At 44.1% G+C, this 21,326-nt stretch overlaps 1 protein-coding gene across 4 annotated transcripts in view; it reads right to left on the minus strand.

Annotated features, from left to right (window-relative positions):
* The window catches only part of dnah7 (dynein, axonemal, heavy chain 7), a 55,708-nt gene that overhangs the window by 388 nt on the left and 33,994 nt on the right, over positions 1-21,326 (minus strand). For 3 of the 4 annotated variants that reach the window (XM_077579149.1, XM_077579151.1, XM_077579150.1), the window contains 21 exons: positions 20,849-21,029; positions 20,577-20,762; positions 19,023-19,186; positions 18,756-18,910; positions 17,276-17,466; positions 15,465-15,598; positions 14,521-14,856; positions 14,275-14,401; positions 13,329-13,523; positions 10,997-11,089; positions 10,722-10,898; positions 10,394-10,555; positions 9,192-9,392; positions 8,600-8,761; positions 6,976-7,161; positions 6,490-6,627; positions 3,065-3,295; positions 2,842-2,994; positions 2,533-2,710; positions 1,432-1,535; positions 50-277 (listed from right to left, as the gene is read on the minus strand). In XM_077579149.1, coding sequence (XP_077435275.1) covers positions 71-277; positions 1,432-1,535; positions 2,533-2,710; positions 2,842-2,994; positions 3,065-3,295; positions 6,490-6,627; positions 6,976-7,161; positions 8,600-8,761; positions 9,192-9,392; positions 10,394-10,555; positions 10,722-10,898; positions 10,997-11,089; positions 13,329-13,523; positions 14,275-14,401; positions 14,521-14,856; positions 15,465-15,598; positions 17,276-17,466; positions 18,756-18,910; positions 19,023-19,186; positions 20,577-20,762; positions 20,849-21,029 — 3,661 coding nt within the window. In that variant the 3' untranslated portion in view covers positions 50-70. Of the gene's footprint in view, positions 1-48; positions 278-1,431; positions 1,536-2,532; positions 2,711-2,841; positions 2,995-3,064; positions 3,296-6,489; positions 6,628-6,975; positions 7,162-8,599; positions 8,762-9,191; positions 9,393-10,393; positions 10,556-10,721; positions 10,899-10,996; positions 11,090-13,328; positions 13,524-14,274; positions 14,402-14,520; positions 14,857-15,464; positions 15,599-17,275; positions 17,467-18,755; positions 18,911-19,022; positions 19,187-20,576; positions 20,763-20,848; positions 21,030-21,326 lie in introns of all 4 variants that reach the window. The other variant, XM_077579147.1, reaches the window with a different exon arrangement.

A 21,326-nucleotide genomic window follows, 5' to 3' on the forward strand; every position in this document is an offset into this window, starting at 1 on the left:
GTCCCCCGGCAGGCGAATTTTTCAATGCTGAAAAGCAATAAAAACCGACCTCCAAATCCAAAGTTGCTGTTTATGAGCTGAGCTGACAGAGCAGCGCCACCCCGCGCCGGATCCAGTGCTGAGCATCCACGTCCGAGTTGAGCGTCATGGCGATGACGTAGTTGGTGGAGTGCCCGGTGGTGGAAAGAGTGCCCCGTCGCTCGCTCGTCTTGTAGACGGGCGACAAGTAGCACATCCGCTCGGGAATGTCCAGACGCTTGATCGGCTTCAGCCACATCTGAGGCGGACGGGACAGAACCACGGACAAAGGTGGAGGCGTGAACAGACCATTGCGCGCATTTCCACGACAATCCTCCCAAAGTCAAACTTTGCTGGACGCAAACATGAAAGGGCAGCGCTAACAAGGTGTTGCTCCCTTAAAACCTTTCAACGAGTCTGACAAAAGCAAAACATCAAGTGGGCCACTCAAAACAACTCAAAAAAAAACGGTAAAAATAAATAAATAATCGGAGCGAGCGTCATCCCTATTTTGCATTTCAAAGCCGCTTCTGTTGTTTTCCACTCCCTGCGAATAATAAACACATTTTTAATTATTGAATGTGCATTATTCATCAGCACTCGGGGCGACAACGAGGTAGAAAAACAATCAGTGAAAAAAGCGGATGACTTGCTGCCGGCATTTGAAATCTCCCGACGACTTGCATTTGCTTTCACGCGAGCTCGGCTAATTTGTCAACGCAAACGGCAGGAGAGATTTTGGCCGGCTCGCGATTTTCAGTTTTATCACAACAGCGCGTTTTTCTTCTTAAAAAAAAAAGAAGACATTTAAGTCAGGTTTTCATCCAATTGTTTCACATCTTTAAAGTGAATTGATTGAAAAGGCGCAAAACAGACACGCGACTTCTGCCGGTTTCCATTCGTTCTTCTTTTGCAACTATTGAGGGGACTCCGCCGCTGTAGGTGGCGCTATACACCATAGAGATGTAATGCACCCGTAATTTAAAAGAAGAAGACCAGGAAGTGAGCAGTGTGATTACGTCTTATGAGTTTTCTTTTGTAATTCTTGATCAAACGTAGCGTTTCTTTGCTGTTTTGCATACAAAATCGCATTCATATTTGCTTATTTTATTGATTCCAAAAAGATTTCTGTTTCGTCGTCTCCTTTAACATGCCTTACTTTATCGTTCGACATTACTTTGGGACTACAAACGTTCGTGTGACGTCATATCCGGTCTCGCCAGCGCTTATTCGCAAAACGTGTTTCCATAGAGGGCATCCGAGGGGCACAAAGGCGGAAGCGCACGAACTGGGACGCGTGGCCTACACGTCGCAAAACAGGAAGTGGGAAGTCAGTCCCGCCTCCTCTGTGGCATAGACCCCATTTTGAGCTTGGCGGAGGTAATCGTCCCACCCGCAGCGTGTGCGACTCACCACAGGCATGGTGTCGTGAAGCACTTTGGGGTACGACTCGGCCAGAAGTTTTGTTTTCCTCTCCCAGCGGGCGCCATCCAAGAACAGGCCGCGGATGTACACGCCTGAAAGTCACACACACACAAATATTACATTTGTTATGTAATATTATATTAATACTTGTCATTTGACTTCAAGTCAAGTGACACGTTTCATTCCTGTACCGTATTTCTGGGACTATGAGTCATTAAAATAAACTTGGACATATTTTTGTATTTTTTTTTGTCAGCAATTAAAAAAACAAACAAACAACTTCTCTCACTCAAACTAAACGTGACTTTAAAACTTTAAAAAAATAAAAAATAAATAAAACTTGCCTTAGGGCTCTGTTAGCTTCATGCTAACGAACAATGCAAAATGTCATTATAGGAGCAGCATCATTTAATTGAAGCAAGAAAAAGAAAAGTGGCAAAAAAAATTAATTTCTTTACATTCCAAATAATATCATTGCTTTTTTTTTTTTAATTTATGAAGTACACTAGCTATTTTTTTTACACATTACAAAAATATGTATATATTTTTTTGGAATGAATCGATTTGATTTCCATTCATTTTGACGTGTTTTGAGTTAGGAGCAAATTCCACTCGTATCTCAAGGCACCAATGAGTCTTTCTGAGCGAGTTGGATGGAAATCTCACGGCAGACCAAACGAAATCTTTTTTTTTTTTTTTTTCGTCTTCATCCCAGCCCGGCGATGTCAGACCATGAAGTGAATCTTCCACGGGGGGGGCAACCGTGTCCAATCTTGATGAGCCCGCTGTGGCTGGTGCTTTACATGCCCCCCCCCCCCCAAAAAAAGCCGTCTCCTTTCCGTCAACATTCCATCGCCGAGTTGCAGCTGCTAGAATACGTTTGTTTGTTTGTGGTTGACTGTTTTTCATGTAACCATGTGACATACTGTATTTTTTTTATTATTTTCCATTCTTTTATCTTACTAGCAAAATGAAAAATATAAAATATTTTGAATCCATTTGAACTGCATTATGTATAACAAGAGTGTTTTTTAAATGAGGAAAAGGATGCCTTTTCCCCGTTTATGACGATCGGGTCTCTTTTCTTACCGTCGTCGGGCGCTCGCTTGTACTTGACGTCTTCCAGGACCTCGAAATCGAAGCCCAGCAAGTCGATGGGCACGGTGTGCTTCCTGGCGTAGTTCTGCTGGCTTCCCGTCAGGAAGGCCTGCGTGAAGAAGAAGCCCGACACCCAGAATACGGCCGGCGTGCCCTGATCGAACCAGTCCTGGAAAAAGGCCACGGGTTCCACTGGTCATGGGCAGCTTTGTCTTTTTCATTAAACTGTTGTTTTGATTTATCCTTTTAGCTTTTATTAGTTTTAGTATTCGCTTTTTTTTTTTGTACTTGCTTGCGTACCTGTAAGAACTGAAGTCGCTCCAAGAAGTCTGTGATGTAGCTCCCCAGCGGCTTGAGACTCGGGTAGGACCTCTTCATCCACATGCCGGGGATTTTGCCCTTCAGGATGCTGCTCACAACTTCCTCCAGCTCCGACGACATCACCACCAGGCCCTGCGCGCAATCCGGACGGGCTCGCTTACAAAAACGCCGATTCTTTTGTCACGCCGCAAGGCCCTCGCACCTTGATGGCCTTCTGGAGGTCCACGCAGGAGTCCCGGACGATGCAGAGCAGGTTGTTGAAGCGTCCCATCTCCTGCACCAGGACGGTGTTCATGCTCTCGTTGTAGCAGGTGGGGAATTCCAGCATGACCAGCTCCAGGTCGAAGTCGGGCGGCAGCTTGCTCAGGATGTCGGCCGCCACCTCGAACACCATGTCGTCCGACGACTTGGAGTCGCCGCCCGACGAGCGCGACTGGTGGGAGAGAGGGAGGAGGCGGAGTCACGCCGCTGGCTGAGATGAGAAGGACCCCCGCGCGGGCTCGCCGGCTTCGACTTCTGCCAAATTAGCCATTCACTCGCTCATCCGTGAATCTTGTCCTTTAACTCATTCAAACCCCAAAATGTGTAAATAAATTTGGAATACTTTGTCCTTCACTTCCAAAAACGTATTTATACGTTTTTTTAAGCTAGAGCGTACTGAAGGCTTTGATGCAGCTTCTGACACAAAGAGGTGGCTTAAAGCAATGGTACTTATCACACACAGAAAAAAACGGCCAGCGGGTGGCAGCAGAGTATAAGAGATCAACCAGGCCATGTTGCAACAAGCTCTTTTCGACAGGTTTGTGAATAGCGATGAAACGGAAACATATACAAATATGCTTCTTTTTTTTCCCTTATAGAAAGGAGAGACTTGAATATTTATTTTGGTCGTTTCCATGTTTTTATAGCAATAGAACACAATATTCTGTGGGCCTTGCAAAAATCAGTCCAAATTGTTTCAGTGAAAATGGCTGCGAGTCAATGAGTTCATTTCCCCTAAAGTGCGGCGCTGCTGAAAGGATGTGCAAACAAAGTCAACATATTCAAAAGTCATTTTGTTCAGTCCTGAAATCAATCCACTTTATGGGTCAATGTTTGTCTGCAGCGTTTTTCTGGAACCACCACAACAAACGGGTCGTGTATTTTACAAAGCATTTCCTGAAATGATGTCAAAATGTATCTGAAGAAATGGCGTGCAAATGCTAAAGAAAGTCGTAGTGTAGCAAATCCAATCGGAAGCTAAAAGGTCAACAAATGTGGAAGTAGGACGTCAAATTGTAACATATTCCATCATTTGGGAACTTTTGTTTTTTTGTTTTTTTTAGAGATTTATGAATTTTACTTTCAAAGTGTGAGAAGTTTCGGAAGGTATTAAGCAGCTCTAAAGTTGACCAGAATGAGCAGGACAGTTTTGAAGTTGGAATGTTTTGAATGAGTGGGAAAATGTCAAGAATTCTCCAAATCTCCTCATTTTCTAAAGTTCTTGTGAAAATCTGTGTTCTGATTGGTGTCCTGTCTGACTCGCTCGTTTTGTTCGCACCTGCACTCGTCATCCTGCTTCCCTCGAGTCGTCCAATCATCTCCGCCGGCCACCTGCGTCTTGTCCAGGTGTCTCTCGTTGTCTCGTCAGTTGGCTTGTATTTAGTTGCCAGCTTTTGTTCGGTCTTTGTTGGCTCGTCGTCGCTGTCAGCGCTCGTGTGTTTTTCTTGTTACTTTGATTTTTTGGTCTTTTCAGCTCTTTGTTGCTTTTGTTGACCCAGGACCCTTCTTAGTGTTTTTGTTCAATAAATCATGTTGAGTTTCACATGTATCCCTGCCGTGGTTGTCCTCCACTGCGCAACCGTGACAATACGATCATTTTGCGAATGGGATCCATTTCAAAAAGATGTCCTGAATGCGCTGCAAATAATTGGAATCATTTGAAGAAATGTGGATAATATTAATATAAATTTTTGGAGTCATGAAATACGGCAAGGGAATTTGGGGAATGTGAAAGTTGGAATGGTGATGACAAAAAAATGTGGAAAGAGAAAGAATAATTGTAAATCCTTTTTTTTTTTCATGGAAAATGTGGAATTTGGGAATACATTGAAATGAGTTGACGATTGTAGCCAGGAATTCCTCATTTCCATCTTTTAAAAGTTTAAGTCTTCAAGATGTCAAGTGTTGTTAATGGCAAAATAAAAAAAATGTGAAATCATGAAAATATTATTTGGTGGACGTGAAAATGAAATAGTAGCCAGCGTTTCCTGAACAAGGTGAACAATTCGAATTGGTTGAAAAAGGTGACGGTTTTTCAAAGAGACAAAAATGCAGAGAATAAAATCAACGCATTGACGCGATAATAACTTGGCACTCAAGCGCTCCAGCAACAAGACATTTCCTGGATTTGATCTGTTTATATAATATATATATGAGGCAAGCTGTAAATCTGACAGAATAAGACATAATCTGACACTTTTATTTTTCCAGCGGCGAGTGATAATGATGCGGCATCACACGGCGGGGGTCTTGCTTGGCAGCGGCAAAAGGCGAGATGAGCCTCTTAAGGAGAATTTTTTTTGGACGCACTTTTTGGAGCTCTCGCAACAAACAGCTGAAAAATGCATTTGTACTTTTCCCTTTAATGAATGTTGCATGGCATGTTTCAACGAAGCGCGCAATCAAATATTGAAGGCTGGCGAGTTCCCATCTAAAAAGGCGGAGGGGACCCCCCGGGGGGACGCTGCTGAATCTGATTGCGGGCGTGTGAGTTTTGCGGGCATATGCAAATATCATGCCAGTTTCCCCTGGAATGAAAAGTGAGCCACGCGGGATGTTGGCCAAGCTGGAGTGTCAGCGTGCGTGCGCGCGTGCGTGCGTGCGTGCGGGAAGCCGTCCAAGAAGCTTGTTTTGGCGCGCGGCGCGTTTGGCACCGCACGGCCAAAAACGGCTCATTGATATGTTTGCAGGGTCACTCGTCATTTTCTTGATGCTTGCATCGTTCAACAAAGTCAACGGACCAGCTCGGAAATGAGTCTTCAAACAAAATGGCCGACTTTCTGTTTAAGTTGAGCCATGGGTGCTCGAGAGATTTTTGTGCGTCCGGAAATGATCGACATGTTCTTTCCGTTTCATGTTGCTCGGTCAAACATTTGATTTATTTTTTTTCAAATTTGAGGCCCGGATTTGACACAAACTGGTTCCTTCAAAACAAAATGGCTGACTTCCTGTTAAACTACAGTATTTGCATTATCACCTTTCACAGAAAGTTCATCAAATTAGCTACTAGACAATACAAACAATATATGATTGATTGATTGATTTTGGCATGTTGGGTTGAAGTCTTTGAAAAGTGTCCCTCGCATCGTTCCATTTGTCCGTATGCCGCCCTCAAACAAAAAATTTGGATTTCCCTGATGTAGAAGGAGCAACGGGTACATTTGCTTCTTGTTTCATTAATTAGGGCCCGTACACCCGTTTCATCAATAAACACAATTGGGTGTCTCGAGGACCCACAACAGAAATTCAAGAGAAAAGCAGACATTTTGGTTTCAAGTGGCCATCTTGGTTTGACATAAAAATTGCAGAGTTTTCCGGCAGGTAGCGGACGCAAAAAAAAAAAAAAAAAGAGAGAGAGAGATGTACCTGCGTTAGCAAGATGCTATCAAACAGCAACTGCGTCTCGGACTGGTCCTTGGTGATGTCGGCGTTGGCATTCATGCCGAAGATTTCCGGCGAGGGGTTGAGGGGCAGCGACTTGGTGTATTCGATGTAACTTTCGTACTGAAAAAACAAACAAAAACAAAGCAAGTTGGACGGCTGACATTTGTTACAATGACTATGTTGATGTGAGTCCGCGAATAAAAGAGACGCGCTCGGAGGGGGCTCGCAGGGGGCCGTCACACGTGAGAACAAAGCGCCAAATGGATCGGAACACATTTGGCATAACGCTTATTGTTTGTCCTTATTGTCAGCGCACTACTTTTGTTCACACACCAACACGAATCCCGAATCCGTCCATTCCGCTCGATCCTCATGAGCTCGCAGGTGAGCCGAAGTCTGACTTTTGGCAAGAGATGCGGCCAATAACGGTCGGTCCGAGGAGCCAAACGGTGTCACTTGCGTACTTACGTCTCCTTCGGCCGGCGCGTAGTAGATCCCGCTGGGGTCAAACTTGTAGTTGGGATCTTCCACCATCTTCTGGTCGTAGAAGATGGCGAGGATGGTGCGCAGCGTCCGTCGGTCCCAGTCGTCCGTCACGCGACCGCCGTAGTTGCACTCGCCCGTCATGTAGCGCAAGGCGTCGAACGGCACTTCCTGGTGGAATTCGTCACATGGCACAAAAGAATATTCTGAAGATCCGTTCAAATGTTCTGCTCTCGGTCTGGCAAAGTCGGCTTTGGAAACGGTCGGTTCCTTTCATGCGGGGTCAGGAGTGATTCGAAAACGGCCCCACTGGGGATTTTTTTTTTTTTAAAAATATGCTGCTTAGCATCGGCTAATTTGTAGTGATGGGAAAATGAAGCTTCATGAAGCACTTGCGATATTTTTTTTTACTCCTCTAGATGGCACTCATAGGTCAAACGATGCAATGGAAATGTAATCAATTTGAACTTTTTATATTTTTTGTTTTTATCTTGTCGTCTTACTGTGACATTCTGTTGTCTTATTGTAACGTTCTTATTAGTTTTATATTGAATTTGTGTTGCTTTGTGATGTGCATTTTTTTTTCATTTTATTTCTGGAGAGCACAGTATTGTTCATTCGGTAATTTTACCGAGTTGACATGTCATCATCATTGCTCTCCTTTTTTCTTTTCTTTTTTCATTTTTTTTGTATTTTTTTTGTATGTGTGTGCGTGCATTTTAATGTATTTCTGTATCGGGCTCTACAGTAGCAAATGAGCAACTGCTGCTAGAATCTGGCATATTTACAACTGTTGTTCATTAAAGTTCTTTGTCCCTTTCAAATAAAATCAAATGGAAAAAATAAATGAAAGAATTTTCATTGCACTCGTCTTTATCTTTGAACCAAGAGCACCATCTAGAGGAGTCAAAAAGTATCGCAAGTGCTTCATGAAGCTTCATTTTCCCATCGTTACTAATTTGCAGATTTACCGACTCACCTGCCTGCAATGATAAGAAGCAAAATGGTTTACGATGTTGCCCGGGTTCGGAAGGTGTTATTTTACAAACATACCCGATTCTGTGTTGTTTAAGGTCTTTAAAAAGTAGCGGCTGCCGGGTTACTTGCGGCAATAAAGTTCTCTTTAGTCTCACGGCGTCCTAATGTGGGAAACGAGATAAGGCTGATGTAGCGCACGTATTATTCTCAACGTCTGCTCTACATAAGAAAGGGCGAACAAAGGCTGCTGCTTTGGCATTTTCTGCAGACTAGCGCTTAAAAATTCAGCAGCACTTGAGAATGAAAATGTCACGTCATTAAAGAAAAACACGTTTACGTCACCATGGTAACGATGGAGGTTTTGAGCGCTAAGTGCGTAAAAATGTCAAAAGGTGTTTTGGAATTTCGCTGATCACATGCTTAGGAGACTTATTAGCATACGAAGTGGGCGGATAGAGACGAACAATCGCAGGTGGAAAAATGACCACAGAAAAGCACCAGAGAAGAATTGCATTGGGGGCATGAAGTGCCGCCTTTGTGAGTGAAAATGCTTTCGTTGCCATGACACTTTTTTCGTTTCAAACTGTTGCAAAACCGCTCGTCTCGTCGCGATGTCTGAACTGAAATCTACCTGATGTTGCTCAAGGAACATCTGTAACTGCTGCACAGAGATCCGAAGGTCGGTCTCGTTGAACTCGTACGGAATGTTCCATCCCAGGGGTCCGAACTTTCGCCTCTCCTGGGTGAGAGCGTGGAAGAAACACAGGCCGTAGAGGAGCTTCTTGAACACGGCCTGGAAAACATACGCACGCACGTGCACAATGTACACAAAGGTGAGGGCCGAGTGGAAGGTGTGGCCTCAGATCAACAGGCCAGGATGTTTCCACAGCTGACGCAAACTCCAGAACGCACACGCGGGGGCTTGAAAAAGCATCCAACGCCCTCCAAACAGCAGCAGTGGGATTTGTAATGAGGAAAAATAAAACATACATTAATGACGTAAAAAGAATGAAACATTTGTTTTCACACTGCATCGATTGAATGTGCTGCTCTGCCTGGTGTACCCACCTTGGCCACCAGGGGGCAGTAAGAAGCCAACCGACAGTGTTCATGTTCATTAAAGACATCTCAACTCCGCTCAGTTAATCAGTTGAAATCCTCATAAAGACACACACACACACACACACACACACACACACACACACACACACACGTCAACTGACCGGCTTGCTGGAGTTGTCGAACCAATTGGGGTCCGAGATGGGGTCCATCAAGAAGCAACGGACGACATTGGGCCTGAGGCCTTTGGGAGCCTCGTTGGTCATCTTCACGCCGTTCTGGAGCACGGCCACCGGGAAGGTGGGCGACGGGTAGCTGGTCAGCCACAAGCGGAATTCGGGGTGCGTGGACTCCGGGTTCAGCTCCTGCGCAAAACACAGTCAAAGCAACAGATTGGACTGCACTTGAGAGGAAAATTTTGAATAATACAATCTTGGCTTTTTATGTTTTTTTTTATGCTAGCAAGAGCATACAGAAGGCTTTGATGCAGCCTCTCAACTGCAAAGAACGGTTGAAGAAATGGTAGTTATTACACTAACGGCCAACAGGTGGCAGGAGAGCAAAAGAGAGCAACCAGGGCCTTGTTGAAAAAAAGCTCATTTACTCAGAGAGACGCAAATCTTTCTTTTGATAGATTCCATGTTGCTATAGCAATAGAACACAATATTGTGTGAGCCTTGCAAAATCAGTCAAAATCCAGCCAAACAGCTGGGAGCGAAGGGGGTTGCTTCAGTGAAAATGGCCGCAAGTGAATGCGTTAAAAAAAAAAAGTCTCAAGTACCCATGGTAGAAATTGAACAGGAAGTTAGCCATTTTGGTGTGAAGCAGCTAATTACACGAGTCGAACTTTGATCAACTCAGCCAAATAAGCCCCCTGATTGAGCTGGACAAAAAGTACGAGTGCACTATTAGAATGACTGTGCCTTATTAACTCTTTGACTGCCAGACGTTTTCAGAAAAGGGATGCCGTGGGTGCCAGCCGATTTTAAGCATTTTGACTGATCTTTCAAGGTCCATAGAAAATTATGTGTTTGGACTATGGAAACGCACATACTGCCAAAAAAAGATTGGACTCTCATCTTCCATCAGAAAAAAAAGTTTGTTTCTACCTTATTCCGTTTTTGAGTAATTTCACCTGTTTTGAAAAAAAACGTCTTTTAACGTCTTTGGCACTCTTTCGTAGGATTTTACTAAACGTTATTTAACGTTTTTGGCAGTCAAAGAGTTATAAAGGCTTTTCCGACACTATCATTCTACTAGTGCGCCCTATTATATGAGGAATTGTCTTACTAGTGAGGACGGAGAGCGCATCAGTGCACGGATTTGCGGAAGAAAAGCCTTGGTGGCGTTTGCGGCGCATTCGAACCTCGCAGACTCGTTCCAACGTGGACATCCACGAGGTGGCCAAGTGACAATTCTGGAGGACCACCCAGGTGCCGTCCGCAATACCCGCCTCAATCATTTTCATGGCGATGGGACCCTGGCCTTGGCCCAGGGAAAGCGACGTCAGCTTGTCCCCTGTAAAACCCTAAAACGCAAGCGGCAGAAGACGTCAGCGTGGGAAACGCGTCTTGAGAACTCTTAATGAAGTCCAGGACAAATATTAGTAGAGAAAAGGCTTGATGAATGTTGGTGTACAACATCAAGCTTGACTTCCTAACAGATCTTCTGCAGCCCCAAAAAACCCTGGTTACCTTTTCATGTCCAAACTTGAGCAGGGCGGCCATCGGGTCCGAGCCAGGCGACAGGATGAAGATGAGAGGTGCGCAACAGTGGCTGTCGCCGAAGGCGTTGCTCAGGTTGAAGGGCGGCGCCTCGATGAAGGGCTTTCCCAGACTGTCGGAAACAAACTCCTGCACCATCGGAATAATCTGGGGGGGGCGAGGAACACCGCAAATGAATCCATGGAACCGTAACGACAATCTCGTCTCTTCAATGAGTCGGTGTCGACTGCAATCGAAACGCGAACCTTATCAGGCCGCAGACATCGGATCACCAGCATCCTCTGAAACTGAGTCAGCGTCTCCTGCCATTCGTTGGGGAGCGGAGTTTGGTGGGGGTTCTACAAGACAGGACACATGACCACAAACTCATCGGTCGTCTCCAGGCAGGTTTTCTTCAAAACATCGACTGCCTGTTTTTGCCTATTGTCGGCCACCTTTTTCAAATTGAGAGCTACTTTGCAACTATTTTCATACACAATTCTGAAATGTGCTCAAAATACTATTAACTCTTTGACTGCCAGACGTTTTCAGAAAAGGGATGCCGTGGGTGCCAGCCGATTTTAAGCATTTTGACTGATCTTTCAAGGTCCATAGAAAATTATGTGTTTGGACTATGGAAACACACATACTGCCAAAAAAAGATTGGACTCTCATCTTCCATCAGAAAAAAAAGTTTGTTTCTACCTTATTCCGTTTTTGAGTAATCAACAATAGAAAATGGTTAGTTTCACCTGTTTTGAAAAAAACGTCTTTTAACGTCTTTGGCACTCCTCCATAGGATTTTACTAAACGTTAAACGTTTTTGGCAGTCAAAGAGTTAACTCATTGAAACCCAACAACGTGTAAACACGTTTTTTTTTAAACTTTGTCTTTCACTCCCAAAAACGTCTTTTTCTTTTTTCGAGTCATTGGCAACTCATTTCTGTATAGTTTCAACGTGCACACTTTTTCCACACTGTTGCTGGTACTTTTCAATGGATTTCTATGGCATTCAAATGTCTGGGGAAAAATTCCAAGCTCCGTGATGATGTACAACCGGACTCAAGACGAATATTCGGCACTTAAGTACCACGTGGGGGCCAAAAATGATCACGAGAGAATCCACATATCTTAATAATGCACAAGCCCACCAGCACGTAAAGAAAAAAAAAGTGAGAAAGACAACACGGTCCTTGTTGCGCAACTTCACATGCAAATTAGATCAATATTTATTTTCACGCTATTTGTCAACTTTTGGTGCGCGGTTGGCGATTTTATTGAGCGGCTACATGACGAATCATTGCAATTAAGACAAAAATAGGGGAAGTCATTTGTCATGCGTGCGGGCAGAACACGGGTAGAGGTGAATAAATATGTTGGGGGGGGGGCGGGAAAACGATGAAAACAAATAGAGGAGGTGTGGGGGGGGGGCGGTGGAGCCACTGCCAACTGGGCCGGAGCCACAACATTCATCTGAACAAGAAGACTGGAGGAAGCGATCAATGCGTAGCTGCAAGTTTTGGAATCCTCATCATCTCCCTCCGCGAGACCAAAACACCTCTTTCGGCTCTCCTGGGGGGGGAGGATGGGGGGGGGGGGGCTTGCCTGTCCGTGTGCATGCGTGTGCGTGTTTTCTGTGAACTTGACTGAACAGCTGTTCTGGCAACGGAGACCCAACACATGTAAAATCTGCAACTGGAACAAACTGGATTTAATTAGATAGAAGTGTGGCAGCTGAGTATGTTGATTATAAATCAAAGCGCGTGTGCGTGTGTGTGTGTGTGTGTGTGTGTGTGCGTGTGTGTGCGCGCCACATATCGATTTAACAGCTGTTGGAGCATCCAGATAGCGCGGACGCTTCTAGCAAAATAGGGAATGAAGAGATTCCATTAGATAAAAGTTGCAGTTCCTTTAAAAAAAGCAAAGAGTGCAAAATCTCATACGCTAACTTTTTTTTTTTTTTTGTCTCTTAAGCGACTTTGGTTAGACCATTTTTTAAGCACTACTTAATGGGTTGTTAGTGGATGTGACAGAGCGTCTTTGTCTTTTTTTCAAAAATAAAATCACCTATTAGATGTTTGTTTTTAAGGTTTATGATGAGAAATGAGTTAGCAATGAGTCTTTTTGTGGTATATTTCAAATATAAACTATTATTGGCAATCGTGAAGATGCTACTTAACTCTTTGACTGCCAAAAACGTTAAATAACGTTTCGTAAAATCCTATGGAGGAGTGCCAAAGACGTTAAAAGACGTTTGTTTCAAAACAGAGGTGAAACTAACCATTTTCTATTGTTGATTACTGAAAAACGGAATAAGGTAGAAACAAACTTTTTTTTTCTGATGAAAGATGAGAGTCCAATCTTTCATTTGGTAGTATGTGTGTTTCCATAGTCCAAACACATAATTTTCTATGGACCTTGAAAGATCAGTCAAAATGCTTAAAATCGGCTGGCACCCACGGCATCCCTTTTCTGAAAACGTCTGGCAGTCAAATTAATAGTGTTTTTCACAAATGGTGTCGTACTAATAGGCAGGGATATTTTTAATATATTCACCGACTTGCCAGCCCATCAAAATAATAAAAGTCACGGACTGACCGCACTGTCGTAGACGTCCTTCCAAATATTCCTGTTTTGGGCCATGTCCCTCCGCAGGCCTTTGAACTGCTCAACGGCATCCAGGCGGCAAAACTCGTCCCAGGACTTCTTGGGAAGCCACGTGCAGGGGTTGGAGTAGGGGTTGTCCAGCCCCACGCCGCCCGTCAACAGGAAGTGCCAGTCGTCCTCGTTCACCTGCGACATACTTACACCTCTTACAAAAAGTCGCGAGAGATTTACGAGGCTTTGGGGGGAAATTGCAAAATGGAGCCAAAATGCACTTTCATCTTTACAGGTCAACTTGACTCGTTGAACGACTTGTCAACTGGAACTCAGCTGTTGACTGCCACCAACCAATATATTTGTCAAGTATGGGACTGGAGGGGGGGTCTCACCTAAGTTTGATGTTTAGAGGACACAATAATCTGTGGGTCACAGAAGACCACTCGGTACGGTTTGCCCAGTTTTCCTAACAAACTTTTATTTTCCGACCACTTTGCTGTTCTAAGAAAGAGCAGAACAGCAAAATTGACCCCAAAAAAACAAGGATGTTCACTTTCTGCCTTTCTGTGACTCTTCCAGTCTCTCTCGAGCTCTGTTGGCATTACACACTTTCACATAAGGTCAAATTAAGTTCACCTGTAAAGGTTTTAGTGCATTTTAGGTTCGCCCTGAAATTTTGGTCCAAAATCTGTTAAGTTTTTGCGAGCTGTAGGTGAGGCCAAATTTTGTGTCCTGTGTGGTGGCAAGTCACATTTTTTGGTAGCCCACTCGTTTGTCGTACGGTGTTCCACAGGGTTCAATTTTAGCACCCGTGCTGTTTTCATTGTATTTGCCGTCTCTGGGTTCTATCTTAAGAAAACATGGGATCTTTGTTTTGATATGTCTGATTTGGGCTTGACGGTTGTTTTTAAAGTGCTGTCTAAACCAAGTTGCGTTTTCCTACCAGCTTCCTGTGCACCAGCAGGCTGACGCAGAGGCAGAAGGAGAAGAGCAGCTTGTCTTTCTCAAAGAGCGAACGGCAGACGTTGACGTAGAGCGAATAGGTGAAGTGATCTCTCAGGATCCGGAGCCTGGACAACACGCCGCAGGACTTTCGTCAAGGGACGTACAGAGACACGAAGAAAAGTCCACCTGCGGACAACTCCGAGTCTCGGCTCAACCGGAGCGAGTTTCGTTGCGCGCGGCTCACCTCTCCTCCAAGTCGTCGCACTTGTCCGAGTTGTCGATGGAGAGGATGAAGAGGTTGATGAACCAGGTGAGGGAGTACTGGTACATGGGTTCGATGTTGGCCAGGTCGGCGATGGCGAAGAAGAGGATGGCCGAGTGGATGGCGATGGGTTTGTAGCCCAGGCGGGTCTCGTCGATCTTCACCTCCGTCACCTCCGCCACCGCCTGCTTCTCGGTGATTTCGTTGGCCAGCACCTTGGACTGCGACAGGATGGTCACCGCCGTTTCGTCCTCCAGGATGTTGCCCTCCGAGGACGACAGCACCTGCAGAATTTTGTCCTCAATTTCCTTCAGTTGCCTGAAAAAAAAAACATTTCTCAAGTGCAGTATTATTTGATTTTGAAAGCAATGTATAAAAAATGCCTGTAAAAAAAAAGCCTGTACTGGGGGAATTCCAGTCGCAACGCATCAGACACGTCCGTGTCAAAATTTAGCAGTAATACATTTAATAATAATGAATATATTTGTGGAAATGGGGTCAAGTTGTATTTTACAATTTTAAAAATGTGCAGAAGTTACTTCATGTTAAAGATTAGCTAGCACTGAGCTGTCACCAACCATCTTACAAATGCAATGATGCCATCTAGAGGCAGAAAAATGACCAAAACAAATCAATATCACATTCGTTTTTTTACAGTACAGAACATCTTTTCAATTTTAACTCAATGTTATCAATTATGAAATGACTGTATCAATGACTAAAAGATGCAGCCAAATTTCTATTAGTTTCACATTTTTCCCCTTTTATGTTAACAAGAGTATGAAAACTTAGGAAAAAAATATGTTATTGTACATCTAGAACAGATATAAAATTTGCGATTAATCGTGAGTTAAGTATTGAAGTCGTGCAATTAATGATGATTTAACATTTTAATTGCCTGACACCCTTAATAAAACCATATGTACCTTTTGTTCTCAGCTCCTTGCAGGATGAGAGCCTGCTTCTCTTCCTCAAGGTCGGGCCTCTCTCGGGCCACCACAATGCCCAGCAGCTGGTCCTGAATGCCCTCCGGGGTGATCATGAAGTTGAGCAGAGTCACCTGCGGCGCAAGCAAGGATGGACCAAGATCGGATCGGTGCGCATCACTTGCAAATCCTGAGAGTGACTTGTCATAGCTTGCAAATTAAAACAACATCGGCCTCTTCTTTACCCCTCCCAAAAGAAGAAGAAAAAACATACCATAACGATAAAACTCGTCCTTGGCACTGAATGTTTTGATTCCAACAAACAAGTTAACTGAATGTTTTGATTCTAACAAACGAGTTAACTCGTCCTTGGCACTGAATGTTTTGATTCCAACAAACGAGTTAACTCGTCCTTGGCACTGAATGTTTTGATTCCAACAAACGAGTTAACTCGTCCTTGGCACTGAATGTTTTGATTCCAACAAACGAGTTAACTCGTCCTCGGCACTGAATGTTTTGATTCCAACAAACGAGTTAACTCGTCCTCGGCACTGAATGTTTTGATTCCAACAAACGAGTTAACTCGTCCTCGGCACTGAATGTTTTGATTCCAACACACGAGTTAACTCGTCCTCGGCACTGAATGTTTTGATTCCAACACACGAGTTAACTCGTCCTCGGCACTGAATGTTTTGATTCCAACAAACGAGTTAACTCGTCCTTGGCACTGAATGTTTTGATTCCAACAAACGAGTTAACTCGTCCTTGGCACTGAATGTTTTGATTCCAACAAACGAGTTAACTCGTCCTTGGCACTGAATGTTTTGATTCCAACAAACGAGTTAACTCGTCCTTGGCACTGAATGTTTTGATTCCAACAAACGAGTTAACTCGTCCTCGGCACTGAATGTTTTGATTCCAACAAACGAGTTAACTCGTCCTCGGCACTGAATGTTTTGATTCCAACAAACGAGTTAACTCGTCCTCGGCACTGAATGTTTTGATTCCAACAAACGAGTTAACTCGTCCTCGGCACTGAATGTTTTGATTCCAACAAACGAGTTAACTCGTCCTTGGCACTGAATGTTTTGATTCCAACAAACAAGTTAACTGAATGTTTTGATTCTAACAAACGAGTTAACTCGTCCTTGGCACTGAATGTTTTGATTCCAACAAACGAGTTAACTCGTCCTTGGCACTGAATGTTTTGATTCCAACAAACGAGTTAACTCGTCCTCGGCACTGAATGTTTTGATTCCAACAAACGAGTTAACTCGTCCTCGGCACTGAATGTTTTGATTCCAACAAACGAGTTAACTCGTCCTCGGCACTGAATGTTTTGATTCCAACAAACGAGTTAACTCGTCCTCGGCACTGAATGTTTTGATTCCAACAAACGAGTTAACTCGTCCTTGGCACTGAATGTTTTGATTCCAACAAACGAGTTAACTCGTCCTCGGCACTGAATGTTTTGATTCCAACAAACGAGTTAACTCGTCCTCGGCACTGAATGTTTTGATTCCAACAAAGGAGTTAACTCGTCCTCGGCACTGAATGTTTTGATTCCAACAAACGAGTTAACTCGTCCTCGGCACTGAATGTTTTGATTCCAACAAACGAGTTAAGCAGTTCTTGGAATTTAAAATGACTTCAAATGGCAGCAACTATTAAAGGAACACGCATATTTTATGGAATGTTTGTACTGTAGACTTTGGCCAATGAGTACACGTGTAAACATAAAACTCTATTCTGCCAGGTTTTCCAAACAAGTGAACAAAAGCCATCACGTGACGTCCCTCCCGCCCGCTTACCTTGACGGAGGTCTCGGGCAGGTAGTGCGGGTTGCGTAGCTTGGTGGTGATATAAAAGCGAAAGTTGGGTGCGTATTCAAAGGTGCTGTCTCCCAGACGGATGCAAATGGCGCCGCCCTGTTTGAAAGTCTGACGGAGCAGCAGAGGCTCCAGGATGGGGTCCAACTCTTCGCCGACGTTCTCCAGCAGGACTGCAGGAGAACATTTTCACAATTAAAAAGACCCGATCGAATTTAAAGGGTCCTTTTTGAACCGCTTGCATGCAAATAGTTGGCTCTCTGGAATTCCCGCCGAGGCAATCATTTGTTATCTGCACATTTTGGGAAATGCATCTGTGAGTGAGCGGCTCTGAATTTGGCCAAATTGCGATGTTAAAATTGCTTTTCTCACCAAGACTTGCCAGCTGGGCTGGCTGAAGATCCATAGCCATGTTCAAGCAACAACCACACTAAATATAGTCATTCGCGATTGGTGTTAAAATCCATTTTCTGACTTTAAAATATATGTAATTGATAAAATAACCTGTTTTGGGTCACTCTTTTTGCTCTTTAGTATTTGCTTCCACAGGTCGGAGTTGCTCATCTAGTCGCAACGCCCTAGATTTCCCTTGTTTTTATAGACACCTGAAACAGTTTTAACATTTCGGGGAAAAATTGCATAAAAGCGTAATCTCATTTCATTTTTTCCTCTTGAAATACACTTGCCTTACATAATAAAACGTGTGTCATCACTATTGTTGCGCCTCCGTATCCTTTTGTCTCAATGATGTAACTTGTATAACCAAAGTCTTGCCACTTTTCCGTTGCCTGCGTTCACATTCGTGCGCAATAATGAGAAATCAGCGAGGCAAAATAAATGATTACAATTGCTTGCCATGGCATGAATATTGATGCGGATCCCTATTAAGTATGATAATGCTGTTCTCATGTTGGGAACATTAACACTATCTATAAATGACAGAGCGCCGGGCGGGAGGCGGCCCGCAAAGCTTTTTAAGTGGCGTTCAAAGACGTGACGACGAGCTTTGCTTCACTGGATGAACTAGGTCAGCACATCGCTACTCTTAATATTTCATGTCTTTTTTTAATAAATGCATGCCTCGCTTATGAATGCTAGAAAATATATGTAAAAAGACTTCATTGGCCGGAGCACAAGCAGGAGCAAAATGTCAAACTGAAAAAAAATAGTTGACAATTTAAGAGTCTTTGTTTTTAATGCAGGTCATCTAACACGTTGCATTAAAGTCTTTTTGTCTTGGATTTATTCATGTTTGCCAACCGGGGGTCAAATAGCTCCGGCCGGGGGCATCTTTTGAATGATCACAAAAATAAAAATGCAGAGCAATAATCTTCAAACTTCAACTCGCATTTGGCGAAACGCGCAGAAATAAATTCCAACTGACACAAAGAGCCGAAGCATGAAAGCGGAGCGGCGGGTTGCCGACGGCGAAAAGGGCGGCCGTCGCGTCACGCCGGCTCACCTGGCGTTCCAAACTGGATGCAGTTCTCCAGGGTGCGAACAAAGCCGGAATCACTCAGCTTAATGATCGCCAGGCTGTTGGCCTTCTCCATGTTTTTGATCCATTTGTTGGCCTGGCCCTGCGGATCGATCATCAGAGGCCACCGCCTGGCGTTGCTATAAATACACGCACGCACACACGCACACGCGCGCGCACATGTGAAATGCTAAACATCTTGTTAGCTTCAACGCAAAACTAGATTGTCGAGGCCTTCCGTTGATCCCTCACGAGATGATGATGCCGTTATCGATGGAGAAGCCGTCTGTCGGGAGGCCAGCGATGGTCCAGGCCCGGATTTTGACGAGCTCCCCCAGAGAAGTGGTTAGAGTCATGTTGCCTGAGGAGGGGATCTCTTTTTCCTTACATTGATTTGACCACTCCTCAATCTGCTCCTGGATCACATCAAATGTACACCGCGTTTAGGATCACAACACCTTACCGTATCATTTACAGATATGTAAAGTCTCCTACTCCAATCAAGTGCATCCGTTGTTATTGTCAGTCAACTGTTAAAGTTCCCATAAAGTGAAAATAAAGTGAAAAGAAAAAGTGTCTTATAAATTGTACACACGACAGAAAAAAGTGTCAAAGTGCAACTACGACACAAATTTTGGGGGGCAAGAAAACGTTGCATGGGCCAGCACGAGTAAAACAAGGGATGCTGATTAATATGAGTTTGGGTTGTTTATGAAACAAAAATCAAACAAAGTAATTCATCATTCTTGGGGATGGGCAGTAAAAAAAACGATTTACCTCGTAATAGCGCACGAAAAGGTGGAGGCCAGAAGTGCTAAATATACGGAAATGAGGAAAAACTTGAACGCTGTATCTCCACAATTGTGGAGATACACGAGTCGCAGTCTTTGCAGATTTGCATATTCAAACATTTAGAATGTATTGAGAAACAGATGCAGAGAACGATTGAAGCAATGGTAGTTATTACAAAAACCGCCAGTAGGTGGCAGCAGAGCATAAGATATCAACCAGGGCCATGTTGCAAAAAGCTCTTTCCCCAACAGTTATAAACAGATTTGTGAATAATGATGAAACTTAGCTATATTTTCATGCTAATTGCTGCAAAACAGAAACAGATAGAAATATATTTTTTTCTGATGAAAGAAGAGACTCTAATCTTTCTTTTGGTAGGTTTCATGTTTTGATAGCAATAGAACACAATATTCTGTTTGCCTTGCAAAATCAGTCGAAATCCAGTAAAACATCCGCGAGTGAAGTGGATTGCTTCAGTGAAAATCCTGGGAGTGAACGAGTTAATCACACTTCGACGTCGCCCAACCGTCTCGTACCCCCGTTTCCGATTGGGACCCATTTGGCAGAATTCCATTCGAAGTGTTCGCTAAAAGCACAAAATCAGAAAAAAAATTAAAAAATAAATAAAAAAAAATAAAAAAATATATATATAAAAAAAGGGAGAACAATGATGATGACATGTCAAATGATCAATACTGAGCTCTCCCCAAGAAAAAAAAAAAAAAAAAACACAAAATCAGGAATTTATGCAAAATGGCCGCTTGAAAGAAAAATGACAGGCTTCTATTTCAAATCCAGGCAAGCGTCCGTCCTTCTCACTTGTCCGTTGATCCCATTATGATCGACTATTTTGGAAACGTGGACACACGTGAGGTAAGTCACCCAAAAACGTCCGCTTCAAACAAGAACGTCGACTTCCTGTTCGATTTCCCGCACGGGCCATTGAGACGTTGACGTACATACTCGCGTACAAACATTTGAAGGTATGCTGAAAAGCCGTGGCCAGCCACCGACCTGTCTGAAGCTGGAGGTGAACGCTCCCAGGTAAGCCACGATGCCCGCCGAGATGAGGATATCGCCGGTCAAGTTGTTGTAGAGATTTCCCAGATTGAGCGCCATTTCGTTCCAGCGCGTCTTCTCCCCGCCCAGGCCGCCGATCAGCTGCGTAGCGCGCTCCAGTTTCTTTTTGCACAGATCCACCTGGACAAAAAACAACGTCGGCATCGGGGACCCGTTATTGGGCGGCGAAGCCACGGCATTTTGTAGGCGGTCTACAAATGAAGAACCTCATCCTCCAGTTCGACTTTCTTCTTCTTTTGTTCGTTGAGAATCTGATTGAGGTTGAAGACTTCGTCTTGCACTTCTTTGAGGGCGGCTTGCTTCTTCTGCAGATCCTTCATGGCGACTCCGAGCTCCGACTCGGCCTTGGCCAACTTCTCCTTCTTGGGAGCCACCACCTTGGCCACACTGCAGGACGCACATCTCGCCTGTCATTTTCTCACTTTCAAGTTCACGTTAGTCCGACGATGACTCGACAAAAACATGGACAGCAAGTGCCAGGTAGACACATGCTGATCATCGGGACCATTTCTAAGCCTAGGTCTGGTTTTCCAGCCTTTTTGACCTTTCTGATACAAATCGGCAAAAGTGAGATTATGAGCCTGTGCTGCGTTAAGAGTGCTTGTTTACAGCGAGCCCAGCATAGCTTGTTAAAACAATGATTTTCAACAATGATTCCAAGGTAGAGCAGCCCCGCCCACTTTG

The sequence above is a fragment of the Vanacampus margaritifer genome, chromosome 11 (genome assembly GCF_051991255.1).
Source record: "Vanacampus margaritifer isolate UIUO_Vmar chromosome 11, RoL_Vmar_1.0, whole genome shotgun sequence".
Classification (NCBI taxonomy): Eukaryota; Metazoa; Chordata; class Actinopteri; order Syngnathiformes; family Syngnathidae; genus Vanacampus; species Vanacampus margaritifer.